Source organism: Sander lucioperca, chromosome 18 (assembly GCF_008315115.2).
Source record: "Sander lucioperca isolate FBNREF2018 chromosome 18, SLUC_FBN_1.2, whole genome shotgun sequence".
In the NCBI taxonomy this organism is placed as follows: Eukaryota; Metazoa; Chordata; class Actinopteri; order Perciformes; family Percidae; genus Sander; species Sander lucioperca.
Genome location: NC_050190.1, coordinates 28,021,373 through 28,041,856, shown reverse-complemented (window position 1 = coordinate 28,041,856; position 20,484 = coordinate 28,021,373). Strand labels below are relative to the sequence as shown.

Sequence of the window (20,484 nt, the reverse complement as noted above, 5' to 3'; positions counted from 1 at the left end):
CTGTATGGTGAGGCAAAAAAATATATACTAGAAATAATATAAAATAAAAAAATAAGCTAGCAAAAGATAAAATTGCTAGAACAACTACTGAAAAAAAACTTAGAAGGATGAAAAGAATGTACATGTATATACAATTGTGGAATAAAATGTATAACCTACATACAAAGTATATATAACTAAATAAAATATGTATATTAAATACGAAGTGGTGTTTGTGTTTCCTGCCTCAAAGAGCTCCAGATGGTTCTGAAAAGAACATTTTGTTGTTTTTTTACGTGCCAACCTGTTGACACTGTGCACGGCTTCATTCTGAAGGTTAATCCTCTGGAGCTCAGACTGAAGGAGACTCTCTGTCGAGGCAGGCTGAGCTTCAAGGCCTGTTGTTGGACAGTTGTGACTTCATTTTCAGCCTGAATGGATCCACTGGGTTTCTGTGGAACAGCATCAGACTCGTGTTGGACATCGTACTGACTGTTGATTTGTGTCTATCCTGCTGTCTACTTTATTCCCTCATCATGCTAGTATTTAATACTGTCTTTTTTTAAACTTTATTCTTGCACTGCTATAGTTTTTATATTACTATGTTTACATTATTCTCTTATATTGTCCATATTTAATGCTGGTCTCTAGACTTTATCCTTGCACTATTGGACTTATTTGCACTATACCACCATGACACACACTCTCACCACCATGCTTACATCCCTCAGTACAGTGTTTCTCAAATGGGGGTACGTGTACCCCAAGGGGTACTTTGGAGGACTTTTTCAAAGTTTTTGTTGCTTTTTGTCACTATTTTCGACCTGTTCTTGCCTTCCTTCCTTCCTTCCTTCCTTCCTTCCTTCCTTCCTTCCTTCCTTCCTTCCTTCTTTCCTTTTTTCCTTCCTTCCTTCCTTCCTTCTTTCCTTCCTTCCTTCCTTCCTTCCTTCCTTCCTTCTTTCCTTCCTTCTTTCCTTTTTTCCTTCCTTCCTTCCTTCCTTCTTTCCTTCCTTCCTTCCTTCCTTCCTTCCTTCCTTCCTTCCTTCCTTCTTTCCTTCCTTCTTTCCTTCCCTCTTTCTTTCCTTCCTTCCTTCCTTCTTTCCTTCCTTCCTTCCTTCCTTCTTTCCTTCCTTCTTTCCTTTTTTCCTTCCTCCCTTCCTTCCTTCTTTCCTTCCTTCTTTCCTTTTTTCCTTCCTTCCTTCCTTCCTTCTTTCCTTCCTTCCTTCCTTCCTTCCATCCTTCCTTCCTTCCTTCCTTCCTTCTTTCCTTCCCTCTTTCCTTCCTTCCTTCCTTCTTTCCTTCCTTCCTTCCTTCCTTCCTTCTTTCCTTCCTTCTTTCCTTTTTTCCTTCCTCCCTTCCTTCCTTCTTTCCTTCCTTCCTTCCTTCCTTTCTTCCTTCCTTCCTTCCTTCTTTCCTTCCTTCCTTCCTTCCTTCCTTCTTTCCTTCCTTCCTTCCTTCTTTCCTTCCTTCCTTCCTTCCTTCCTTCCTTCCTTCCTTCCTTCCTTCCTTCTTTCCTTCCTTCCTTCCTTCCTTCCTTCCTGTTTTTTCTCCAAGTTTGTCGAAGTTATTGTCGCTGTTCTCTAAGTTTTTGATACTATTTTCCACCTATTCTTGCCTTACTTCCTTCTTTCTACTAACCTTTTCCAAGTTTTTATGTTTTTTTAAAAAGTTTTTGTTGCCTTTTGTATCAGAATTTAAATGTTTTTCAGTTACATGACTGTTGTTTTGATAAATCTATCGCTGGTCACGGGGGTACATGGCTTAGAAACACAATTCAAATGGGGTACATTATTGAAAAAAGCTTGAGAACCACTGCCTTAGTACATCCATGTGGATTTTTTATTTAGTATCTTTTCTTTCATTGTCCATATTATTCATGTGGATTTGTTATTTGATCATCCTGTTTATGATGTATGTGTATGTTGTGTGTGATGTCTTTAAGCTACTGGGACCTCGAATTTCCCCTTGGGGATCAATAAAGTATCTATCTATCTATATATTGTATATATATCTATATATAAATATAGATATATATACCCTATATAGCACGCATGGCATACTCAAGGCCAGCGGGCCATATCCGGCCCATCGCAAATTTGGATCCGGCCCATGTAACACTTTAGGTTCACAATAAATGTTGGCCCAGCTAGTTGTGCACCAAACCAAAAGACAGGAAACTGTTTACCAAACTGTAACTACACGTCACTCAAAGAAGAATTTGGCAGATTTGCCGACTTTGAGAATCTTTTGAGAAATTCCCACAGAAGCAGCCGTTTTTATATTCAGGCTGTGAAACAGGTGGTTGTAAAAACATGTTTTGCTTGATTTGATAGATAGATAGATACTTTATTCATCCCGAGGGAAATTTTAGGCATCCAGTAGCTTAGACAACCAACACATATCTCTCACATACATAAAAATCACTCACAGAAAATTAAAGAGTTAACAATTTGTAAAGTGATTACAAAGGTCTGGTATGGACTGACCATGTGATGCAATGACCATGATAAGGTGCTATGGTAGCCTGTGTGCAGTGGTGGTAGTGCAAAAGTGAAAAGTAAAGGGATTGAACAGTGCAATAGCTTATTACGATGGCTGAGGAACTTTTTTGCTGACTTTTTCAGTTTAAACATTTATCAACTAACTGAAAAAAAACAAACACACAATATACTCTAAGGAAATAAACACAATTTCTACACTATAAACCCCTATCCTCCCCCCCATGATGTGGCAGACACTTGGTACGTTCCAATTGGCCACTTCCTGTATTTAAGAGCTCTGCTTTAATTGCACACCTTTTGCTGCAGCCTGACAAGATGGCCGTCCAACAGCACCACGCTCAATCCAAAAGAACAACAAGTTAACTTAATGCAAACTTAACTGAAGTGTGACGTACAGAAGTTAACTGCCAACATAAAAAAAAAAAAAACAGAGTGCGATGTTTGAAACAAAAGGTATGTGCCATCTTTTATCTGTGTGTGTGTGTGCAGGAGTCTTACAACTACGAACATTTGTATCAGCTGTGTGGCAGCAGGTCTCTCGAAAACTTCCTGACTTCCTGTCTGTGTCTCTCAGCTCCGAGCCCATCGGGACATAGTCAGTCTTGTATAAAGTACTTGAAAGCAATACTAGTACTACAAGTACCTTACCATAAAATGACTTTGGGACAAGTTAAAGTCACCTTTTAGATTATTACTTGAGTGAATGTCTTAAAGTATCTGATATTTACTCTACTTAAGTATCAAAAGTAATTTTCTGATACTAAATGTACTTAACTATTAGAAGTGAAAGTAAAAGAAAAAAGACTATTATGAACTTTGTTCAACACCGGAACTAAACAGAGCTGAATTAGCACAACTTTCTGTCACATCTACTGCAGTCAGATTCACTGTGTTCACTCGGAAGGAATCACGTCACATGGGTAGGCACTTGTAATGACATTTTGAACATGTTTAGAGGCTAAAACTTGCCCTGTTTCAGCCTCCTGGGTGCAAACTGTAGCAGGAGGATAACACGGTGTAGGCAGCACCGATTGTTTTCATTTGTCTCGCTACTGACAGCAATCCAAATTTACAAACAACAGAGCTACGGGTTGAAATCGATCGGAATTCTCCTTTAAGTAGTACTCTTGGGACACAAATCCGTTCCTGGGTGAAAGTCTTGTGTTTTCTCCTTAACTTCTCCAGGACATGATCACCTGTTTCCTGGTGAAAGTCTTGTGTTTTCTCCTTCACTTCAGGACATGATCACCTGTTTCCTGGTGAAAGTCTTGTGTTTTCTCCTTCACTTCAGGACATGAACACCTGTTTCCTGGTGAAAGTCTTGTGTTTTCCCCTTAACTTCTTCAGGACATGACCACCTGTTTCCTGGTGAAAGTCTTGTGTTTTCCCCTTAACTTCTTCAGGACATGATCACCTGTTTCCTGGTGAAAGTCTTGTGTTTTCTCCTTAACTTCTTCAGGACATGATCACCTGTTTCCTGGGTGAAAGTCTTGTGTTTTCCCCTTAACTTCTTCAGGACATGAACACCTGTTTCCTGGTGAAAGTCTTGTGTTTTCTCCTTAACTTCTTCAGGACATGATCACCTGTTTCCTGGTGAAAGTCTTGTGTTTTCTCCTTAAAGCAGCCATATTATGCTCATTTTCAGGTTCATAATTGTATTTTAAGGTTGTACCAGAATAGGTTTACATGGTTTAATTTTCAAAAAACACCATCTTTTTGTTGTACTGCAGTGCTCTCTCTCACTGCTGCAGATCCTCTTTTCAGCTGGTCTCTGTTTTAACTACAGAGTGAGACCTCTTTTCTTCTTCTTCTTCTTCTGTACTATCTTTGATTGCACAGATGTGCAGATGTAGATCATGTCAGCTAGCTAGCTCCATAGACCGTAAAAGAAAGGCTGTTTCTACAACTTCGGTCAGTTACAAGGCAGGATTAGCTGGGAGACTTCTAAATGAGGGCGCACATGGAAGTAGTTCTTTTGTAGATTATGGTGAACTTGTGTGTGTTGTAGCAGTGCTTTGCTATTGAGAACGAGGTAGCATGCTAGCATTAGCATTAGCGTTAGCATGCTAACGCTACGAGCTAATGGTTGCGGTTAGCCTGCTCGTTTCGGCTTGTGACTTCACAAGCCGTGCCGATTTTGACCAGCTCACCCAGAGACTGAAGGCAGGACACATTCAGAAACCGTATCTCACTCTAAACAGCATGGATGGATTTTTTTCAAAGTTTGTATGTGTGTGGAAGCACCAGAGACACAACATAACACTCCAAATCCCAGAAAAAGTGATTTTTTCATAATATGGGCACTTTAACTTCTTCAGGACATGAACTCTGCTCCCCCCTCTTTAAAGCCCTGTGTTTTTAGGAGCCAAACATCCCCCCTCACCTCCTCCCTACGAGGATCTTCACGCTCTTATACAGCAGCAGTCAACGTGCTGCTGACAGTAATAAATACGTGGAATACTACCAAATACAGTGCTTTACTTTTCGTGGCTATATGTACGAATGGTTCATGAGAACAGCCTGTCGACAGTGTATGGCACAAACGAAGATGATGTATCAGACTGTGATACACACTCAATACTTGTTAGGAGATACATTCACTGTTGGTTACTTCTCATTTTACTTTTCCCAGTTAGAAATGATTGACGTCATGCAGGGTACAAAAACGATACTACTGATAAAAATCAATACAAAGTCTTCACAGAGTGACCACCTCAAAGCATTGTGTGATGAACCTGATGATTGTGTGTGTGCGCGTGTGCACATTCTGACGCATTTATGATTGGGCTTTTAATATGGATTCATAGAGTTTTAGCCTGATTGCATTTTCACATCAGTCGTCAAAAGGCATTTAAAAACCAATTTTGAAACGAGACAGCGAGAGGCCAAGAGCTGCTGCGAACGGACGAATAAATAAAAGGGATGATGATGCCAGCGTCAGCCGGAGACCACAATCAATCATTAGCATACGTAAGGGGTGTGTGTGTGTGTGTGTGTGTGTGTGTGTGTGTGTGTGTGTGTGTGTGTGTGAGAGAGTGAGTGAGTGTGAAAAAGAAGACATAAAGTTGATGTCCATTATCAATCATTTGCATATGGAGGTGTGTAGAGGAGAAAATGTAGTGTGTGTATACAAGAAATAAGTGTGTGCACGAGTGGAAACTTTGTGCGTGTGTGTCTTCAAAATGCCCCATCTGTAATTCCTCATAGCAGTTAATTCATCATCTGTGCCTAGGCGTCAGGGCGTCCGCAGGCGTTTAGGACTAATATTTCAGCTCCCATTACAGTGGCGGAGCAGAGAGCCGAGGCTCCGGTTTGACCTCTGACCTCAGCCGGGAGAATCGCAGCCTGACCCCATCCATCAACGCTCGGAGAGGGAAAATATTAAGAGGGGAACATTATTAGTTAGATTACAGGGGAGAGAGATTAAGCTGTCATTTACGGCTGGCAGCGTGGGCAGCCGGCTGTCCGCCCCGTTACCTGCCTGTCTGTCTGTCTCTCTCTGTCTGACATTGACTTTATGAAAGAGGATGAAATGGTGCTAAAGTAACGGAGAAGACAACTAACGATTTTAGCTGTCAAATACTTGTTGATGAAGGCTTTCACAGAAGGCCGCATTTAAAAAAATGAAAACCTCATTCTAATGATCCTGAGCACACGGAACGCATCACTACGCAGATGTCAGCCTCTTAAGTCCCCGTTCACACTTGGTGTCCAGGTTGAAAAATACAGAAATCTTTCCCATCGAGGGCTTTTTTCACATTAGGTATGATTGATTTGTACCTGAGTAGGATTTCCCCCATTCTCCCGCTGCTAAACTTTCAGATTAGTAATGTTATTCCTAGTCTGGATCGACGACCGTTCATGGTGCTAGATGTCCCTCACTTTGCAAAACTCCGTTCGTTTTGGGGAACAACAACCTGGAGCTAGCAAGCTACACGCTGAAATAGTCAAGAAAATGTGGATCAAGCAACAAGACAGGCCTGCTTGGTTCTTTCAGGGAATGATTGTAAAGATTTACAAAGAATATGTTTAGGGAATTTCCTCTCTAACTGGGAGGTTTTGAGGCTGATTGGTGGGATTGCTGTGGACGAAGTACACACGGAGATACACTGGTAAGAGCTAATGAGGTTTAAATGTATCCAGCTAATTTAAATAGCTCACGTTACTGTATTGTGTGAACAGTTAACTTAATTTAATATTGTATGTGGTGTTTTCTTTTGCGGGGTGCAAATGTTCCACCAAAACAAGTTCCTTCCTGAGACTATTTTGCAGAGCCACTTTCGCCTTAAATAGCCATGTTTTGGTACAGTTTTTACTGTTTTACTGTCACACCTTAACCAAACTTGAGGTCACCTTTTCAAGTGAAGATCATTCACAACACATGCAAAGGCGGACGCATTCTTTTAGCAGTGTGTACGGGAATGTGTCCTTGGCCACATTGTATACAAAAACCACAAAATATTATACGAGTCTGCCAAACATCTTGGGCGATTTGGTTTGCCTGGAACACGCCAACAAATAGACAAAGTTTGTATTGTTTTGTTTCTTCTTTCTTTAACTCCTGGCAGACTAGGCACGGGAAGTGCATTGCTATCTCTCGCCGGTTAAAAACGTCATTTGGTCTTTGCAAACGGAAATGATGGAGGCGTTTTATTTCCATATGGAGCAGGGAAGTAAGATCTGATCACAAGTGGTCCCTCAGGAAGCATTCAAATGCCAGGTGTGAACACATGCACTTAGAGCTGTCCACTTGATATCCCATTTCCCAAGACGCATGGTAATGCCAGGTCTGCACAGGGTTTATTAAACATGTTGTAGTCCAAGGCATCACATTTGGAAGGAACTCTGCAGAATTGCTTTACAGCATAAAACCGTCAGAAGGTGGTCTTCCAGAGAAAATGGATCCAATTGTTTTTAGATTGTCAGATAAAAAGGCAACAAAAGGTTAAACGGGAGAGATTTATTTCAGTAGTCCCGTAACACATTGTCCATATGTCAATCGACATCTTTTAAACTGCTGTAACAATCAAGCAAAAATGTCAATTGTTTGCCATTTCCAGCTCCGCAAATACGAGGATGTTGCTTTTCTGTTTTATAAAATAGTATGAGAGGCTGTGATGGACATCCCACATCCCAATCAAATGATTCAACAGAAAAAAAAACATTGATATGGGTCTTTTGGGGGAGGCAATCACAATCAATTTAGTTTGGAGGAAAATTTGCCTGATTACTTTACGGCACAAAACCGAAAGAGGACGTGGTTCCTTCAGAACAAACGAAGCAAATGTAGATTCTTTTTCTTTTGGCAGACGGTAAAAAAGAGAAAAATCACTTTAAATAGTGAAAGAAATCACCAATCAGTCCTTTCAAATTTAATGAACCATTTATTATAAAAAATGAAGTTGGTGACTCTTGACTTTTTTTTTTTTTTTTTTGCAAAAGGCAGTTTTACTCATCAATCATCACTTGTTGAACACATGAATATTCGTTTTGTCTGCAAGCTGATCTTCTAAAAAACAAAAATGGTGATTTCTCTGTCATCGGCTGTCTCTCTCTGAGGATGGAGGAAAAGAAACGTTCAAATGAGGAAACAGACGTGATCTTTAACAGACTGATGTTTGGGTTAATAGAAAGGCACGCGTGTCTGCAGAGACGGCAGGCTGTCTCCAAAATGGATTTAGAGAGACATGACGGGGAACTATTGACTTTTGTTGTGTTTTACAGCAAGTTAGGGAAGTGTGTGTGTGTGTGTGTGTGTGTGTGTGTGTGTGTGTGTGTGTGTGTTCTTGTTTAACTATATTTGTGGGGTCCAAAAACCGGGAATACAGTATACTTGTGGGGTCCTGACAGCTTTGTGGGGCCAAAATGCTGGACCCCACAAGGTTAAAGGTCTGTTTGAGGGTTAAGACTTGGTTTTAGGATTAGGGTTAGAATTAGGTTATGGTTAGGGTGAGGGTAAGGGTTAAGGTTAGGCATTTAGTGGTGATGGTTAGGGTAAGGGACTAGGGAATGCATTATGTCAATGACAGGTCCCCACAAAGATAGTGCCACACACTATATGTGTGTGTGTTTGTGTGTGTGTCCAATAAGAAATTGTATTTGCATGAATTTGTAACAATGCATCTTTTTTCGTCGATGAGTTCTGAGATTAAAATTTCTTTCTTTTCATCTAGAAGGAACACCATTTGTAACTTTTCTTCTTGACTTCTTTCTCCTCGAACTTCTGACTTTAGTTTCAGATGTCGGGTAGCATTTTTCTAACGGCTTTAGATCCATTTTTGTCTCATTTTTTCCCCCCCTCGATTTTCTCCCTCTCTGTGTCATGGTTACTGTATATACATGAAATCAAGTCATGCAATATTCTAATTACAGCTGATACGTAATGTATGAAATCGACTCAGTTCACGCTACCTTTTCCATCGACTTTGCATAAATCTGTCTCTCCTGTAAATATAATTGTGCGTCGTATTTAGTACCTTGTACCTAAGAATACCATTGCCATACAACACCTGAGATTCAGTACACATGATTATTTTGTAGGCATTTGGGGTTTATTGGACAGACAATAACGTCCGGAGAATCAGGTCCTGGCATTATCCAGAGTTTCCCTTTCACACATGTAGCACAGACGCGTTCTCACTTCCTGGAAATCCTCCGTTTGGTTAAGACGAGGGTTGGCGACTGGGTAGAGCGGTCACGGAGCTAATGAACAACCGAGTTTCTTGCCTTTCCTTGCATTTGCTGACTATTTTGGCATCGGCCCTTAGCGATCCTGAATCTCGTCGTCTCTCCAATAAGACATTTTCGTTGGCGTCTTTGTATAAATCAAACCGGTTCTTAGTCCCAACTCATCAAATACTGATGCTTGGTCAGTGTCTCTCAGCGTCAGATACCGACGCAAAAATCACCTTTCAGCGTCTGTATGCAACGGTAGTGAGTAGTATAAAAGAACAAAAATCTGCGTAAGGAGGTTGGTTGTGGGGGTGGATGGGTCAAACATCACAGGACTCACCCAGGAGACCGGGGGTTCATGTCCCGGTCCCATCTTTTCGTAAACCTAACTGTCCTGTTCTTGTGCCGCGTGTCAGTTAAACATACGTACGTCCCAACCCAGAGCGTCTAAATATGACGCCAACGGGCTTGAGACGAGTCCCGATAGCGTCAAATAGTGACGCCAAGAGTCCCGACCCAGAGCTATAAAAATTTACGCCAAGTGTCCCGACCAAAAGCGTCACAAAGTGACGCCAAGAGTCCCGATAGCGTCAAAGAATCGGGACTCTTGGCGTCACTTTGTGACGCTTTTGGTGAACCCCCGGGCCCCCGGGCCAAGAGTCCCGATGGCGAGTCCTGATGGCGTCAAAGAGTGACGCCAAGAGTCCCGACCCAGCCCATGGCCATGTGGGACTGAATCAACACGGACCAGAAGTCCTAAGTATTTGAACATCTACAGTTCCATGACTTTACAAACGGCTACTAGCAAATGAAGACCATGTAGTATGTTTGAAAGCTCCAGAACAAACTACCGTATATATTGGTATGTGAGTTGAAAAAAGGAAAAAAGGAACTGAACTAGTTAGATCCATTAAAGGCATGCAAGCCAAGGCTAAGTTTAGTTTAACAAAATGTCAAATATAAGATTGTGGGTTAACGAGAAACACCTTGTGGAGACAGGTTCAAGTTCTTCTTCAACCAATCGTACCTGAACAGACGGGGTGTGTGTGTGTGTGTGTGTGTGTGTGTGTGTGTGTGTGTGTGTGTGTGTGTGTGTGTGTTTTGTCCTGAGGGACAACAGCAGGTTGACTGTCCTGATTCTGTCTGCTGTACTTTACTTGGTCACAGCTGACTAAAACAGCCAGTACACACAGCCGGTAATGTACACACACACGCCTGCCTGCCTGCCCACATAAAAAAAAGAAATACACACACACACACACACACACACACACACACACACACACACACATGCACAAATGCCTATTATGTCAAATGCATATTGCACAGACAAACACACACATCATGAGTTAGCAGTCATACTTAGAAAATACAGGAATACACATCACCGCAGACACACACACACACACACACACACACACACACACACACACACACACCCTCCCACACACACACACACACACACACACACACACACACACACACACACACACACACACACACACACTCACTCACTCTGCTCAGCCCTAATTCTATAAGGGGGTCCAGCATGTCTCCCCTGAAACCTCCAGTTCAATTCATTTGATTTCATTACAGAGAGAAAGACAGAGAGAGAATGAAAGAGGGAGGGGGGGAGAGGGAGAGAGGGGGAGGTAAACTGTACTGCGGGCGAGTGAGGCCGGGTTGCAGCAGTGGTTTTCATTAGGAGCTGCTGTTTAGAGCTGCGATCCAATTTAGACTGCAGGCTGGCAGAGTGGCGAGCTGTGTGTTTTTTTTATTGGTATTTAATCAGCTCAATTGGGACGTTTTATTAGTGTGAATGCTTTGTTTCGGAGGACAGGCGAGAACCGTTGGTTATTAGGCGCTCTCAGAGTGAGGCTCAGCGTCCCCACAGGGGGTCCAGTAAAGGGTCGGCAGGTCCACAGGAGGATGAAATATTGAAAATGTGTCCTGGGTGGCTCGATGAGGAGGAGGGGAGCAGTAAAAATTTGCCAGAGTTGGGGGTTCGATTCCCTGTGCTGAAAATGTCAGGATGCTAATGAGAGTTTTAATTCTGCAAACAAACAGAAAGAACAAGATAAATATGGGTGACGTGTTTTTCATCCAGTTAATGTCAGCTTGTACGTTTTTTTTTTTTTTTTAGGTTAGCTCATTAGTTTACTTTGCTAAAGACTAACAGGGTTCACAAAGGCCAACCCTATCTCTTTGCATACAGCTAAACTGCATTCTCAATTACATTTCGAGGGAAATTTTCTCCCTACCCTGCACAGCAGCTGGATTTTCGCGATATTACATATCCCACAAAAAAAACATCTTGTCAGGCTTTAACAAAAAACAAATCAGCGTCCGGTGAGGAGCTACTGGCAGCTCCAGGCGTAGATCGGGCGGAGACTGTTTAGAAGTGAGACGCCCTAACTCCCATGGGCCTCGCCACCGCTACACCTCTTAAAATAAGCATGTTTGTTACGTAGCCTAAATAAGTCTACAGTAGTCTCGCATTGCCAGACCTTCCTCCACAGCGCTGCACAGGAGGGTCTGGCTAGTCCACACAGCTCTGGGATGGGAGAAAAACGTGCTCTGGTTGATTGGTATTTCTTTAAACCAATCACAAAAACCAACTTAATCAAAGTTAAAATAAGACAACACTGACTATTGGTTTCACACGGGACACGTGTTATGTGCTCCCCGCCCTGCTCTCTTCTTCCTCTTTGTTCATCTCCGGTGTTCCTGATTTCTGATTCCTGTATATAAGAGAGGTCTTCTAATATCTACTTCTGTCTTTTTTGTGTTTTATTGCTTTGAGGATGGAGGTCTGGTAGTCTAGTTTTCGCGGCTTTGTTTCTGTTACTTAGTCACTACTTTTTAGTTTGGGGGGGGGGGGGAGTTCTGGGTCCGATGGCCCTTGATGGGTTGGCTCAGGCTTAAGGTTTAATCAATAATAGTTAAGTTGTGAATAAACTGTAATTTTCTTTAACTAATCCTCAGGTTTGGTGTTATTAGATATGTTGACGGTCACATTTAAGTTGTTTGTTTGCTGTGGCCGTAACACACAATCAGCAGCCTCCTGGGTGAAAGTCTTGTGTTTGTTTGACCCATCCATCCACCTAGACCACGTCTCCACACAGACTTTGAACGCAGATTTGTGATTTGTCAAAAGTCCTGGGAAAACATTTTACTCCCAACGTAATTGAGAATGTTAAGTTGTATGGCAACGTAACTTTCAGGAGACAGGACTGTAGGCCTACTTTGAGCAATGCTAACTAGAGACTGAGTAGAGGGTGTAGCATTTCTCCAAAACTATATGCATCTATAAGGCCTATAAACTATGAATGTGCAACGACTTTGATTTAGCAGAACATGTAAGACAGAGAGTTTAAATGCTGCAGCAAAACAAGTTGTAATGTATCTTTAAGGAAACTGCTTATTTTTGCACATAAAATATATTTACTGTACAAATAATAACATAATATAATAAAGTTTACATGACATGTAGATATAGGCCTAGAGCTACTGACTGTCAGGTTCTTCATACTACTACTACTAATATGATGATGATTGAGATATAATTATTATTTCATTATGCTCCACATAAAATTATATATGGATAAACAAATCGGAGGAAATAAGCTGTGAGTGGAAAGAAGGGAAATGGAGTCATTTGTAAGAGAATAGGAAGGTAGAGAGCAGGTGCTGTCAATCTGACAATTGTGATTTCCATTGGATCAGAGTACTGTCACTTGGCTGCCTGTTCTGCCAATCTTCCCAACCCTTGTCACATAACCCATTAATGTTTCCATGACGACTATCCAAAATTCTGATACCACAGAACCAGCCCTGGAATTGTTTTTTTTTTTTTAAAGGCGGGCTGAGCTTATAGAAAGTGTATTGTATACGGATATTTTTTTTTTAAATGAAAACAAGTGAAAATAATAATGAATGTGATGTTTTATTTAGCAGAATTACATTGTGTTCTGTCCTATGTAATAGTTCCTATATTTCTAAGCAGATTTTCTATGTTGTATTCTGATAAAATATCCCCCCCCCCAAGGCCTCCTCTGTACCACCTTACTTGGAAACGCCCCTGAGAGAGAGAGAGAGAGAGAGAGAGAGAGAGAGAGAGAGAGAGAGAGAGAGAAGGGAGGAGACAGTATGAGAGAGAGGTGGAGAGTTTGAGTGAGTGAGAGAAAGGGGAGGAGACAGTATGAGAGAGAGAGAGAGAGTGTGTGAATATGACTTTATTCTGGAGTCTGATCACACATGGAGCTCCAGTGAGAGGAGAGAGGAGAGCTGAGCGGCTGTTCTGAGATCAGAGGAGAGAGAGGAGAGACTTCACACACACACACACACACACACACACACACACACACACACACACACACACACACACACACACACACACACACACACACACACACACACACGCACGCCTGATGAAAACGCACTCCTCTCAAACACACACCGCACTCATTTACCCAAACCTCTGACTGTACTGTGGCTCCGTGCGTCTTTTTATTTTTTGGCACAAACCCCGCATCTCCATCTCCATCTCCATCTCCACAGACCCAGCACCAGGTATACTTGAATACTGCTGAGGTTGAAATCTATTCTTGTGAGCATAAAAATGACACTATTTCACTACTTTTGATTTTTGGATTTGTTTAAGGAATAAGCAGCCCCTCATATTACGCGCAGGAAAAAGCAGCAAAGTCATACCAAAACTTTCCCTTCTTCCTCTTTTTGAAAAAACATTTCCCCCAAAACAGGACTGTGAAAACTGTGAGGACTCAGGTGTCAGGTTGGAAGGTTTGTTGAGTTTAAAATCCCGTTTTTTTTGTTGTTGCCTTCGTGTCGGCGCACATGCATGGTGAAAGTTTGGGGACTTTGGGAGGAAAGAAAAAAACATGGAATAAAAAGGGACCTTGTCTATAAAATTGTTTCTTTATCAGCTATCTGCGCGGCTTTTAAAATAAAAGTCCAGCTGAACAGCGACTGCTTTATTCTGCACAATAAACCTCCCGCTGAACAAACAGCGCTATCAGTCAATCTGTCTCTCTCTCTCTCTCTCTCTCTCTCTCTCTCTCTCTCTCTCTCTCTCTCTCTCTCTCTCTCTCTCTCTCTCTCTCTCTCTCTCAGCACACACACACACACACACACACACACTCATATACACACATGCGCGCACACACACGCAGGCGCTCGCCGACATACCGACACACTCTGCCGCTGCTGTATCACTGTATCACACACCAATGTCATTGCCGAGCTCGCGCTGCTGAGTTGAGAGCCGCGCGCTCACTCACTGACCGACTGACTGCTCTCTTTCAGGTCCGCTGTTCCCACAGACACCCACCACCAACGCCACCACCACCACTACCACCACCAAACCCACCGGCCGGCAGACACCCGAGAGGATAGCCGGGGACCGGATGCTTTTCTCGGATGGAGAGCCAGCGGCGGTGCCCGTGTGAGAGCGGAGAGTCCGGAGCTCCTGCGCCCGGGACACAGCAACACAGACACGGCTGCTCGTGTGTCTTTTAATCGGTGAAATTACCCCCCCCCCCCTCTTAGACCCACTGATCCATTGATCCCATTGACTGTTGAGTGGGAGGGAAAACGAAGGGGGGAGACACACCGGGACCATGATCCGGACTGAGCTGCACGGGGGTTATCTCTGAAAGGATAGAGCCGCCAAGAAGAAGAAAAAGGAGGAAGAAATAACAGAGGAAAAGGTTCCTGATCTTTTCTTCCCGTGCAATAGAGGCAATACACTCACTGATCCTGTTAATCAACTGATCCACTGATTGGTGACTGTTTGTTGGTTGGTTTGTTTTGCGCACTGGAGACATTTTTGGCACCATGATCCGGATTTGCTTGAGAGTTATCTCCGAAGGTTAAGAGAAGAAAAAAAGGAGATTTAAGACAACCGAAAATAAAGAGAGAAGATTTTTTTCTGTTGCTAAATCATTTCCTCTGTTGACTCGGTGACTGGTCTGTGTTGGGAGGAAGGAGAAGGAGGAGAAAAAAGGAGAACGGGGGTTGTAAAACTATAGACGCGGGAGCGCATCGGACACGGACATGATCAGGATCTTCCCGGATTTCAGCGTCCAGGTGACGGCTTCGGGAGGCGGAGGACCCGGGGTTGGAGGAGGCGGAGGCGGCGGGATGGTGACGGGACCCCAGGTGGGTCGGCTGCCGGGAGCCACGAACGGGACCCCGCAGAGCGTGCAGGGAATCACCGCCTACCAGCAAAGGTATGTCTGGAGCTGCAGGAAAAGAAAAAAAAAACGACCTGTAGCGTCAAATAGTGTGGAAAAAGAGTTTAATCTAAAATGTAGAAACGTGTGTATAAATACACTTAAGGAAATTTTAATATTCCCTAATAGTTTTCTTATAATATCATCCTAAAATCTATTATAGGATCACCAAATATCTTCATCATGGGACACTTCTATGTTCAGATACAGTTGGGCGTCTCTAACTCAGTGGACACTTTTTGCTTTGTTTTAGTTTTTAAAGATCTTATTTTTTGAGATATCATGAAGCACAGAATCAGTTGGTATTTAAAATCAAAGTTTTAGAAATCACCCATAACCCTTGTCTGCAGGTACATCATTCTGCGCCATGGATGAGGTTTTTTTATTAGGGGGTTATCTGTGAAGGTATGTGTGTCTGTGTTGGGATAAATGTATCCAAAAATGTTGCCCTTTTCCTCCAGTGATTTGCTTCTTTATTAATTTCATCTTTCAAACCTGGGAAGGAAACGGAGCGTGTGGTGACTCCTCACACGGGAGGATTAAATCCAATATCCACAGTTTGATTTGGGATTATTTGTGTGTGTTTCAAAGCAAGTTGGACACTTAAAGTGTTTGTCTAAAAGACGTATATATGGAGAAGTGCGTTCAGCAAAGACCGAGGGATGAAGCGACAGAAGGAGGAATCAGGTTTGCGGCGATTCAGTGGAAATAGAGGAGTAAAGTCCAGGTAATTCAGTGGGGGGAAAAAACCAGGATGTGATTCTGCTAATTCAGTGGAAACGCAGGAGGCCGTTTTTCGGAAATTAGAGGACTGAGTTATTTCAGTCCAAACAAGAGAAACGTTGAGTGTTTTCCAGCTGGTCATGAAGCTGCGGTTTCTTCAGTCCAACCTGTTTTCTCGAGACAATTCACTCCGTCTCCCCCTGTTATTTCCTTATTTCCCCTCCAATCTGAATCTAAATGATTGCCTCTCTGTCCGGCCGCTCAGTAGGGTTGTTTTTTTCTAATCATCTGGAACCGTGGAGGGGCTCAAACACACCCCACACACCCCCACACACTCTAGCCTTATTACCCCGAAAAAAAGCAGTCCGTATTATGGAGTGTAGCTATGTGTGTGTAAAGTCTAAAAGCTATGGGGAGCAAGCACGACATAAATCACAGCCGGGGCCTGAGAGCGTCTCAGCCCTCTAAAGCTACAAATACGGGGAGAATAAGGGCGGTATTGTTATTTAAAGCAGGGCTTCTGGGCACACATGAGACCCCAGACCCCCCCCTCCCCCTTTTTGGGGTATGGACCTTATGTTTGTGTCCATATGTGGGAGGCAAAGGGATTACAGCAGTGGTTTGACACGTTCTCTGATTATTTCTCCTGACGTGAAACCTGCTGGAATTTCACTACGTCGTCGACATCGGCAGCTGCATGGGGGGGGGGGGACCCGTCAGAACTCCCTCGAGGGCCCCTTTTGAAGCTCCCAAACCCCAGATTGAGAACAAACGCAGGCCCTAAACAATTTCCTTTTTAAACATGAACTTCGCCAAGAAAGGTTTTGATTGTTTGTGTCCGGATTTCAAACGGCCGCAGAGGCTCGTTTCCAAAATCGGATGTCAGAAATCAGAAAAAGGGATTTTATTGCCACAATAAGTTACACTTGTGTGTAATTTGCCTAGTTGAATGGGCATACATAAACAAACAAGCCTATTAAACATTGATATGAAATAAACAATAAATACAGACACAGATATATACATACAAAATAACTGTTGCATAAGGAAAAAAAGAGGCTGAATGGGTTGAGTGCAGAAATACTATGTAATATGTGCATGGGCAGATGTATAGTCCAAGATGAAGGTTAATGCAATGTGTAGTGACTAGGGGTGGTGGGGGGTGGTTGAGTGTCAGTGATAGTGACAGTGGGGGGACACTGGGGCCTTCTTGGTAAGCCTGACTGCAGACATCCAAACGGGACGCTTTAAAAGAGTATTCTGCCCGTCTTTGGATCCTGCGTCACCGTCGGGCCCGTCATCTAGCTGCCCCCTTCTTCCCTCTCTCTATACATAATGTCTCCCCCAACAAACAGCTGGGAGCTAATATGTTTATACATTACGCTCCATTATCCACGTCGCCTCCGTTTGACTGCTCTCAGTAAGCATAGCCGAGACGGAGGACAGAACGGAGCGAGCTCTGCTTCTCCCCCCCGACACTCACAGAGGTTAAAAACACAACGTTGAATGTCTCGGTCCAGAGACGCACAGTCGCAGCAACAAACGGCTTCAGTGCGTTGATAAAAACATACAAAACATCTTCAGGTTTGCAAAATGAGAATGAGCTTTGTCTCTTTGTGTCAGTACACCCTGAGGAAGGCTCAAGCCCGATACGCGTCGGTGTATTTTGAATGTCTTGCCCCTGGTAATCAAAGGCCAACTACCTTGCAGTGCCTGGACATGTTATGACTTTATTAGTCATGATTCGTCCTCCTTTTCGTGATCTGCAGGTTTTTATTTGTTTTTATCCCCCGAATTCCATCGAAGGTGGAGGAAACCCAGCGGTTTGAGTAAATGACGTCAGCAGTTCAGACGTCTGCAGGGGGTCAAACCTGTCATCTCTCAGGGTTTTTGGACTGGCACTTTTGGTCTTTGCTTTTTGACTATTACTGAGCGTGTTTTCACACACGGACGGACACGTCTGCAGTCAGGGAGGCAGCAAAAACCAACCTCAGTTTATCGAATGCTCTCTTTTGATACGATCATTCGTGTTTGGCTGGTTTTTATTTTGAACTTTATTGAATTTAATGCACAATAACAGGCAGTCAAACATTGCAGAAGAAAAAAATGATCTTGACATTGGGCATTCTGCGTGGGGGGAATGACGAGACAAAGTCAAAATAGATTGAATAATGATACTGATAAATGGAATAATTTTTACAGGTACAGGGATCTCAACTAATGCAGTCAACAACTGGAGCCCATTTTCTCAAAAAAATAGGCACTTTTAGCTGGGCAGTCATGTTTTCCATCATGTAGACATGCTTTACTTTCTGTAGCCATCAAGCGGCCGTTTGCAGGTTAGACTTCATCCAGTAAATAGTAATCATGTTTCTTGCAATCATCAACTAAAACATGCAGCTTATAACACTGATCTGGAAGAATGTTTAATAAAATCTGCAGTGAGTCCATGTGGAAGGTCCATGGCAAACAATGCAACTAGGGCTACACAACATATCCTGTTTTTTATCGTCATCGCGATATCAACAGGCGCAGTAAACACATCAGGAAAGGCTGCGACGTATAGCGATGGACGCAGATTCTTTGTGTTAGTTGAAAAAGAATATCGGCAGAAAACTGCACTTCATGATGTAACCTTTGTTGTTTGTCCTTTTTTAGTGCTGCCTTTTCAGTTCAATGTTAAATGTGTTCAATAGCACCGTGTGATTTCCTTTCATCGTTTTAAAATTCAACATGGAAATTGTATACTGAAAGCAGCAGAAATGCAGAAATTAGTACACTTCAATATCTGTTTATGTATCGCAACCCAGGCTTTTAAATTGCTGGTAAAAATGAACTTGAAAAATGAATGGCTGGTGTAACATTGTAAAGTTACGAGGCATTTTGGCTGGTGATGAATGAAGCGAAGCGTCTGTTTGTAATCAGCAGGCTATGGAAACGATCCGACAAGTCAGCATTTACAGATTGGTCTGTTTTCCGGCAAGAAATTTGGGCGGTTTGGTGTGCGTGTTCGCTCGGAAACGAACGGAGCTGCGCGAAACAAACCAGAGGAGCTGAAATGAAATAGAAAAGTTAGTTAGGAAAAAAAAAAAACGTGGAGATAATTTTCGAGAGTAAAGAAAATCTGCCAACCATCAACCCAAACACATATTTTTAAAGAAAAATGGATGCTTAAATGTATTCCGCGGCAGTCATGATTCACCGTTATCGCATAGTTTCCTCGTATCGTGCAGCCCTGATGGCAACGTTTTTTTTCCAGTTCGACCTTGATGTTCTTCCAAAATGTTTGCATTTTGGTGCAGTGCCAGAATAGGCATATAACCGACCATACCACAGTTCCTATTGGTCTGTTTTTACAGTGAAAATGAGTCTGAATTTCGGCTGTAAATCCCTGCATCATCTGTCAAAGCATTGAACATAATGAGGCAAAAGCACATGTTGACGCCTGTTCTGAATACATAATCGGAATCAGAAAAAAGGTTTATTGCCAACAAACAATATACACAAACTAGGGCTGCACAATATAAGGAAAATATGCGATAACGTTGAATATCGCGATAACGGTATAATTTGCGATAGACAGATATTAAAGTGTACTCAGTTCTGCTGCTTTCAGTATTCTGCTAAAATACAACAAACTGCTTGTCGAATTTAAAACCAATGAAAGGAAATCTTTTCCAACTTTCTTTTATTGAACACATTGAACATTGGATTGAATGTAAAAGGCGCCACTAAACTGGAATGACATTTTAATCCAGTGTAGCGTCAGCCTTTCAACATACAGCATTCACACCGCAATTTCTTCAGAAATTGCATTCTCTAGTTTTATATTTATATTTTCTTTCAACTAATCTCGGCGTGTCTTTGGCGATGTGTCGCAGCCTTTTGCGATGTTTACGATTAAAAAAAAAAAACCCAGATGTATTGTGCAGCCCTACTCCAAAATAGCTGTTTAACATAATAAAAAGAAGCAAAAAAAAGAGGCTGAATGGGTGCAGAATGTGTAAAAAAAAAAAATTAAAATAGTATGTGCCATGAACTGCATGTGCGTCGACGCACATTCGGCGGATGCCGATCGCAGACTGGAGGTCATGGTTGCCCTCTCCAATCTTTATTCTCCGCCACAGCAGCGCCTGTAACCCCCGTGTTTGTGTGGAGAATACCCAGCATGCCTCTGACCTTGACAGGTCATTGGTATAGAGAGGGAGGCTTTTCAGCTTCCAGCGCTGCAGCCCGGGGGTTAATCACACCGCACAGCCATTAGCTTACAATGAATTATACATTTAAGAAATAAAGGAGGAATTTAAATGAATATAGAGAGGGAGAGGGAGAGAGGGAGAGGGAGAGAGAGAGAA

The 20,484-nt window shown here is 42.6% G+C and overlaps 1 protein-coding gene across 1 annotated transcript in view; it reads left to right on the top strand.

Moving 5' to 3' along the window:
- The first annotated feature begins 2,797 nt into the window (after positions 1–2,797).
- Positions 2,798–20,484, top strand: part of LOC116065682 (stress response protein nst1-like) — a 254,118-nt gene continuing 236,431 nt past the window's right edge. The window contains exons 1-2 of the mRNA XM_035994955.1: positions 2,798–2,933; positions 14,478–15,403. Of these exons, the coding sequence (XP_035850848.1) occupies positions 15,228–15,403 (176 nt within the window). The 5' untranslated portion in view covers positions 2,798–2,933; positions 14,478–15,227. The remainder of the gene's footprint in view (positions 2,934–14,477; positions 15,404–20,484) is intronic.